The sequence below is a fragment of the Orycteropus afer genome, unplaced genomic scaffold (genome assembly GCF_000298275.1).
Source record: "Orycteropus afer afer isolate SDZICR_OR568_19922 unplaced genomic scaffold, OryAfe1.0 scaffold00124, whole genome shotgun sequence".
In the NCBI taxonomy this organism is placed as follows: Eukaryota; Metazoa; Chordata; class Mammalia; order Tubulidentata; family Orycteropodidae; genus Orycteropus; species Orycteropus afer.
The window spans coordinates 1,313,268-1,322,016 of NW_006921711.1; the positions used below are offsets into that span (position 1 = coordinate 1,313,268).

The 8,749-nt window shown below is 38.6% G+C and overlaps 1 protein-coding gene across 1 annotated transcript in view; it reads left to right on the plus strand.

Moving 5' to 3' along the window:
• Positions 1–8,749, plus strand: part of PLEKHH2 (pleckstrin homology, MyTH4 and FERM domain containing H2) — a 287,878-nt gene that overhangs the window by 225,147 nt on the left and 53,982 nt on the right. The window contains exon 23 of the mRNA XM_007944379.1: positions 5,755–5,852. Within this exon, the coding sequence (XP_007942570.1) occupies positions 5,755–5,852 (98 nt within the window). The remainder of the gene's footprint in view (positions 1–5,754; positions 5,853–8,749) is intronic.

An 8,749-nucleotide genomic window follows, 5' to 3' on the forward strand; every position in this document is an offset into this window, starting at 1 on the left:
AACCACAAGTAGATATAGGGAGCCCCTAGGTGGTACAAGCACTTAACACACTCAGCTGCTAAATGAAAAGTTGGCGGTTTGAGTCCACCCAGCAGTGCCTTGGAAGAAAGCCCTGACAATCTACTTCTAAAAAATCAGCCATTGAAAACCTTGTGGAGCAGAATTCTACTCTGACACACATGAGGTCACCATGAGTCAGAACCAACTTGATGGCAAATAAAGGGCCATAGAGAAACAATCCACTTACTTTACAAAAGAGGAAACTGAAGTCCAGAGAAGAAATTATTTACTCCCAATCAAGTAGCTAGAATTGGGTCTAGATCTTTCCGTTACTTAATATGTAGTCCTGGATTATTCTTAGGAATAAGTGCCTTGTTACAGGGTGAAGATGTTTTTAAGATATGGAAATTAAAGAATTTGGGAGAAGTAGAAGACTCACCACTCATCTGTCAGTTGGTCATACTGTGGTGGTTTGCATGTTGCTGTAAAGCTGGAGGCTATGCCACAGTGTTTCAAATACCAGCAGCATCACCCATGGTGGACAGGTTTCAGTGGAGCTTCCAGACTAAGGTAGATTCAGAAGAAGGATGGGGCCATCCACTTCTCAAAGAGTTGGCCAGTGAAAACCTTATGAATAGCAGTATAGTAGTTTTAGTTGTGTGTCAGCTTGGCTGATCCTGGTTGCTTGATGGCTGAGCTTGGTTGCTTGAGTGACTGGGCAGCTGGATGTAGTTATTCCTTTTGGTGAGATTGATGAAATCTACTGGAGCAGCTAAGTAGCTGCTTTAGGGATGTGGTCTGATTCCAGTATATAAGAAACAGCTTTGAGGAAGGTCTCCAGCTTTTTGGCGTGCTTGAACCCTGCATGTAGCCAAGTCAATAGTCTGCTATGCCCTGCCAATCTTGGGACTTGAATTAGTGGCCTTCCATGTTGTTTGGTAATTTGGGACTGTGCCTTTTTACTTGTCGACCTTGGGTTTGTCAGCCTCAGCAGCCAGCAGCTGCCTGAGTGAAGAAAAGCCTCCAGCTTCAGTGGGCTGGGAGCAGGAAGCAGAGCTGAAGCCCAAGGTTGAGGGGCTGTCACCCAGCCCCTAGAGCCTGGCACTTTAAACTCAGACTTTTAGCCTCCAAAACTGTAAGAGAATAAACTCCTATTTGTTAAGGCCATTCCATCTGTGGTATCTTCTGTTAGAGCAGCACGAGGTAACTAAGGCACTAGTAACCAAAATAAGCAGTGAAACACTGATGTATTTCTGAAAAACTTATAAATAGCCCTGAAACATTGTCTCATATAGTGCTGGAAGATGAGCCCCTCAGGTTGGAAGGCATTCAATATATGACTGGAGAAGAGCTGCCTCCTCAAAGTAGAGTTGACCTTATTGACATGAATGGAGTAAAGCTCTCAGGACCTCCATTTGCTGATGGGGCACAATTTAAATGAGAAGAAACAGCTGCAAACGTCCATTAATAATCAGAACATGGAATGTACAAAGTATGAATCTAAGAAAACTGGAAGTTGTCAGAATGAAATGGAATGCAAGAAGTTTGTTATCTTAGGCATTTATGAGCAGAAATGGACTGGTCTTGGCCATTTTGAATCAGAAAGTCATGTGACTTGCTATGCTGGGAATGACAGATTGAAGAGGAATGCCATTATATTCATCATCACAAAGAATGTTTCAAGATCTATCCTGAACTACAGTGCTATCAATGATAGAATGATATTCATATGACTATAAGGAAAACCAGTTAATACTACTTTTATTCAAATTTACACACCAACTGCTAAAGCCAAAGATGAAGAAATGGAAGATTTTTACCATCTTCTGCAGTCTGAAATTGGCAAACATGCAATCAAGGTTTATTGATGATTACCAGTGACTGGAATGTGAAAGTTGGAAAAAAGAAGAATCATCAGTAGTTGGAAAACATGTCCTTGGTGATAGAAATGGCACCAGAGATCACATGACAGAATTTTGCAAGACCAATAACTTATTTGTTCCAAATACCTTTTTTTTTTCTTTCAACAACATAAATGGTGACTATACATGTGGACCTCACCAGAAGGACCACACAGGAATCAGATCGACCTCATTTGTAGAAAGAGGCAATGGAGACACTCAATGAATATCTTCAGCCAAAAAAAAAAAAAAAAGGCCAAGCTGATTGTGGAATAGACCATTAATGGTTCATATACAAATTCAAGTTGAAGTTGAAGAAAATTAAAACAAGTATACGAGAGCCAAAATATGACCTTGAATTCACCTGAATTCAGAGATCATCTGAAGAGTAGATTTGATGCAGTTAATACCAGTGATCAAAAACTGGATGAATTGTGGGATTACATCATATAAGAAGAAAGGATTACATCATACATGAAGAATCATATGTGAAGAAAGCAAACAATTACTAAAAAGAAAAGGAAGAAAATACCAAAATAGATGTCAGAAGAGCCTTGAAAACTTGCTCTTGAAGGTGAGTAGCTAAAGCGAATGGAGGAAATGATGAGGTAAAAGAGCTGAACAGAAGATTTCAAAGGGTAGCTCCAGAAGACAAAACAATGTATTGTAATGAAACATGCAAAGACCTGGAGTTAGAATACCAAAAGGGAAGAAAACATTTGGCATTTCTCAAGCTGAAAGAACTCAAGAAAAAATTTAAGCCTCAAGTTGCAATATTGAAGGATTTTACGGGCAAAATATTGAATGATGCAGGAAACATCAAAAGAAGATGGAAGGAATACCCAGAGTCATTGTACCAAAAGAATTGATCAAAGTTCAGCTATTCAGGAGGTAGCATATGATCAAGAACCAGTGGTATTGAAAGAAGCAATCCAAGTTGCAGAGAAGGAATTGGTGAACAAAAGCCTCCAGGAATTGACAGAAGATGAGATGTTTCAACAAATAGATGCAGTGCTGGAGGCACTTCCTTGTCTATGCCAAGAAATTTGGAAGACAGTTACCTGGCCAAGTGACTGGAAGAGATCCATATTTGTGCCCATTTCAAAGAAAGGTGATCCCACAGAATGTGGAATTATCATTATTATTATAATGGACAATATAATAATGAGAAAATTATTAGTTTGATGAGCAATATCACTAATATCATATCCAAGTAAAAGTTTGCTGAAGATATTTCAAAAATGGTTGCAGCAATATATTGACAGGGAACTTCCAGAAAGTCAAGCTTGATTCAGAAGAGGATGTGGAACATGAGATGTCTTGCTGATGTCAGATGAATCTTGGCTGAAAGCAAAGAATAGCAGAAAGATGTTTACCTGTGTTTTACTAATACAGGCATTTGACTGTGTGATCATAACAAATCATGGATAACATTGCAAAAAATGGGAATTCCAGAACACTTAATTGTGCTCATGAGGAACCTGTACATAGATCAGGAGGCTGTCACTAGAACAGAATAAGGAACTGCTGCATGGTTTAAAATCAGGATGGGTGTGTGTCAGGGTTGGATCCTTTGACCGACCATACTTATTCAGTCTGTATGCTGAGCACATAATCCAAGAATCTGGACTATATGAAGAAGAATGCAGGATCAGGATTGGAAGAAAATTCATTAACACAGCCTTGCTTGCTGAAAGTGAAGATGACTTGAAACACTTAACTGATGAAAATAAAAGACTACAGTCTGCAGTGTGCATTACACCTGAAGATAAAGAAAACAAAAATCCTCACAACTGGACCAATAAGCAACCAAATGATAAATGGAGAAAAGATTGAAGTTGTCAGGGATTTCATTTTACTTGGCTCCACAATCAACACCCATGGAAATAGTCAAGACATCAGACACTGTATTGCACTAGGTAAATCTGCTGCAAAAGACCTCTTTAAGGTATTGAAGAGCAGAGATGTCACTTTGAAGACTAAGGTGTGCCTAACCCAAGCCATGGCATTTTTAGTCATCTCATGCATGTGAAAGTGGAACAATGAATAAGGAAGACCGAAGAAGAGCTGATGCCTTTGTATTATGCTTTTGGCAAAGAATACTGAAAATACAACGGTCTGCTAAAAGAATGAACAAATCCATCCTGGAAGAAGTTCAGCCAGAGTGTTCCTTGGAAATGAGAATGGCCAGACTTTCTTTTCACCTACTTTGGTCATGTTGTCAGAAGGGACCATTCCCTGGAGAAAAGATATCATGCTTGGTAAAGTAGAGGGTCAGCAAAAAAAGGAGAAGACCTTCAACAAGATGGATTGACACAGTGGCTGCAAGGATTGGCTCAATATAGCAAGGATTGTGAGGATATGCACAACCAGACAGTGTTTTGTTCTGTTGTATGTAGGGTCGCTACATGTCAGAGATGACTTGACGGCACCCAACAACAACAGCACAACAGGAGAAGAACTAGGTTCATAACTAATGGCTCACAGGTTAAAATACATGAAACATCAATATGTCCGTCTGCCTCCTAAGGCCTGTCTCCAACTGCAGAACAATCTGTCATGGCTCCCTGGGGTTCCACAGAATGCTGTTGAAAATTGATGTTAGTTCATTGGAAGTGTTGGCTAGTAGATAATGGTATTCCCCCCACTATTTCTTTGGCTGCATGTTGAGAAATCTTGAAAAATTAATCTCATTTCTCCTCAGCTTCAGGCATATCCTGTACAGTTCAACATGTCTTTATGATGATGATGATGATGATGATGATTTGGGTGAAAGTTTACAGAGCAAATTCACTTTCCATACAGAAGCTCACGTACACTTTGTCTCATGACATTGACTACAATTTACCACAATGAAACAGCTCCTCTCCCACTTCCTCCCCATCATAACTCTTCCCTGTGTCCATCCCTCCATGCACTCCTGCCCCCCAAGCTGTCTCCCTGTGCATACACAGCCCTTCTATTCTCCCATGATTGTTCTCTCCAAGGAGTGTTTCTACTTAATGTAAATGTTCACCTCATATACCTGTATTTTGTTTGGCTGGAAGCCACAGGTATGGGTTCAATTCCAGACCTAAAGGACAGCTAGGGGCCTGTGGTTCCACCAGGCTATCAGACCAGCAAACCTGCCCCCCCTTTTTTTTCCCCAAATGATTTTGAGTTTTGTTCCACATTGTTCTCCCACTCTATCCAGGATCTCCTACATAGATCCCCCTCTGAGTGCTTGTCAGCATGTCTTAATGTAAATTTTTATGTTAGACATTCCTAGACAACTGTTGTTAATATTTAGTCAACAAGATAAACTTGTGGTTTTGGTTGAATTGAGCTGAGTAAACATTAGGGACTTTGGTGAATAACTGCCTTACCACATACTTTTTTAAACTTTTATGTATAGTTCTGTAAATAGGCAGTATAAAAAAAATTAATTTGTTTCCTCTTTCCCAATCAAAGAATTTAAAGAATATATTTCAGATTTTTTGGGGATAACTTCAGTTTTTCCAATCTTTATAAACTCAGAAGGTGAAGTTGATTTTTAAGTGACCAAATCATGAAAAAATTCCTGGACTCTTCTTGTTTGCAGTTTCAGTGCATTAAGGTTCCTTTTTGAGTAAAAAAATCATGGCCATGGTCCAAAGTTAATGTGTGTCCAAAAGGATAAGTGGACTAAAGAGCAACTTAGAATTAAATCCTAAACTTAGTACTACACAGAAGCTTAAAATGAAAAGCTTCAGTACATTTGGTTTGATCATATTAATTGAACATTTTCAGTCCATTTACAAGTATACTTACCTTTTATTTTTAAAATGCTAATTTAAAAAGTATTACAAGTCTCAATTTTCCACTTCCCTTCTAGATTTGTGACATTATCTCTAAATGGGAACAGGCTTCCAAAGAACAGCAGCCTGGGAAATGTGAAGGTACAAGAACTGTTCGTCTAACTTATAAAAACAGGTGTGTGATCCATCTCCAAATGCAAAAGGATGAATATACATTTATATTCAAATCGTGCACCTACAATTTCATTTCCTATTGAGTAGCCTTTTCAGTTATAGTACTTATTTCTATCTTTGTTTTCATATAAAGTTTATTTGTTTCTACAGGGAGAAATTCACACAAAATTTTGTTTCTAATTCTGGTGTCTTAATGTCATGAATTACATTCTATAAAATAGGAATTTGGACAAATATTAGAAAATACTCTAGGGAGTTCTGGTGGCGTAGTGCCTAAGGCATTTGACTGCTAAATAGAAGGCTGGAGGTCCAAACCCACCAGCCACTTCTCAGAAGGAAGGTTGGGCAATCTACTTCCATAGTGATACTGCCTCAGAAACCCAAGGAGGGGTCGCTATGTGTCAGATCCAACTCTATGGCAGTGAGTACTCTAGGACTGAAAAATAGCTGTTACCTGAGGGTAGTTAATGTAAAGATGCATTTTTCACCTTCAACGTTTCTTTTATCACTTTTATTACGTTGTTCTTAAAGACTAAATGCTCAAATGCCCTACTTCACATCTGTTGTAAGAAAAAATTTTAGCTTAATCAGATCTGTTGGAAGTGAATAGTACTCATATTCCTTCATTCTCATTCGTATTTTTCCTCCCTCCATCAGTCCTTCTCTCTCTCCCTCTGTCTTTCTTTAAATATTTGTTGACCTTTAACTGTAAGCCAGATACTCAGCTAAATGCTCTGGGTAAAATGGTGATAAAAACAGACATCGTTCCTGATCTTAAGGAATTTATAAGCTAGTGGAGAAGATGAAAAGCATATCATCACTTTAATGAACTTATGATTTTACATTAAGTTCTCTGAAGAAAGGGAGTATGGTTCTGTCCAAGCACAAACAAGAAGCCTGACCTAGACTGGAGACATCTGGAAACCTTATTTGAGGAAATGATACTTGAGCCAACCCCCTTGCCCTCCACCAAAGTTAGAAGGGGTACAAGGAGTATCAGATGGGTAGAACGGATGAGCCTATAGAGGGAGGTTGCATATCTTATATCAGGAATTGGAGAAAAGCCAGTGGGGCTAGAGCACATAACGTCTCAACAGATAAAATATAAAGACACTTTGGCATATGGTCAGAAGCCACTTTTTTTTTCTTTATTCCTTTTTTTTAAAAAAAAAATTCTTCTATATATTAGCAGAAACTGGTGCTTCACAGACACTGTTAACATAATAACTGTGACAATAACAACAAAAAATCTGCTGTTTTGTTTAGATCTTATACCCCATAAAATAAAACATCCAAAACTAAATCCACTGCCATCAAGTTCATTCCAACTCATAGCAACCTTATAGGACAGAGTAAAACTGCCCAAAGGATTTGTAAAGCTGTCATCTTTAGGGAAGTCGACTGCCGTATCTTTTTCCCACTAAGCGGCTGATGGGTTCAAACCGCTGACCTTTTGATTAGCAGCCAAATGCTTTAACCACTGCACTGCCAGATATGTTTCTGTAAAATAAGGAGTTTGTAAAATATCAGACCAAGAGCTTGGTGGACTCATTGGTGTGGTATTGACTTCTTTCAGAGCTTACTTTTGGAAGTTGTTTGTTTCACATACTTAAAATTGAAATGTAAGAAGTGAGGCATTATATAACATAAAGAGTGTAATTGCCTTTGATCCAGTTCACTATTTCTTTTTCTGATCATTTGCTTTACAGAAATAGCCATATAAGTGGGCAAATGCACATATTCTTTTTTTGTATGCCACATTTTGAATAAAAGTGAAATATTAGGGGGAAAAACTTACGTGTTTATTAATAGGAAAATGGTTAAATAGATACAGGACACTCATACTGTGAATGTTTCCTTTCATACAAATAGCCACAGTGACAACCATCAGGTGCCACCCATAGTCTGAACAGTCACTGTGACCTGAGTTGAGAATGGTGGTTTTCAGCCATTAGACCTTCTTTATTCAAGGGCTCATGAGCTATAATAACTTGCCAGAAGTCTGAGTAACAAGAAGGTGACTATTAAGCTTTGGTAGTGAAGACTTGAAAATCATACTTTCCTAGAGATAAGCAGTATTACATACAAAATGGAAATCTAATGGGCTCTGTTCCTGGAGGAACCCATTTGCATTGATGGCAGCCTTCATCTGTTGCTTTTTGGTGATTAGCAAGAACAACAGGCTAGAAAACATGCACCTTCCAGATATTAGTTCTTTTAGTACTATGATGGCTAGAATATTTATTGATTCTCAAAGTATGATCCCTGGACCATCAGCATCACATGAAACATGTTAGAAATGTAAATTATTAGGCCCTACTCGAATGTAAATTATTAGACTTACTGAATCAGAATCTCTGGAGGGGAGGCCCCGAAGGCTGTGTTAACAATACAGGCTCCTCATTGCTACCCTGTCTTTCTCTCTTCTCTATTTTTTTTTTTCCCCATTGAATATTTTATTGTGTTTTTGGTGAAAGTTTGCACAGCAAGCTAGGTTCTCTTTAACAATTACTGCACAAATTGTTTAGTGATACTGATTCCATTTTTCACAACATGTCAACATTCTCATTAATTCCATTCTGGATGTTTCGTTTCCAATAATCTGGTTTCCCTGTCCCCTTACCCTTTCATCTTGGCTTTAGAGTAATCATTGGCCATTTGCTCTGAAGTAGATGATTTTTTAAAGGTGCATTTTTATATCTCATATAAAGCACCTCGGTTGGGCAATCCTACTTCCGTAGTGATACTGCCTCGGAAACCCAAGGAGGGGTCGCTATGAGTCGGGGCCGACTCGACGGCATATAACAACAACAACACATATCTCTTACTAACTCCACTTTCAGTGACATCAAGTTGGTGGCTTGAAATTGGCTGTGGTGGGAGTATTTACACCATCCA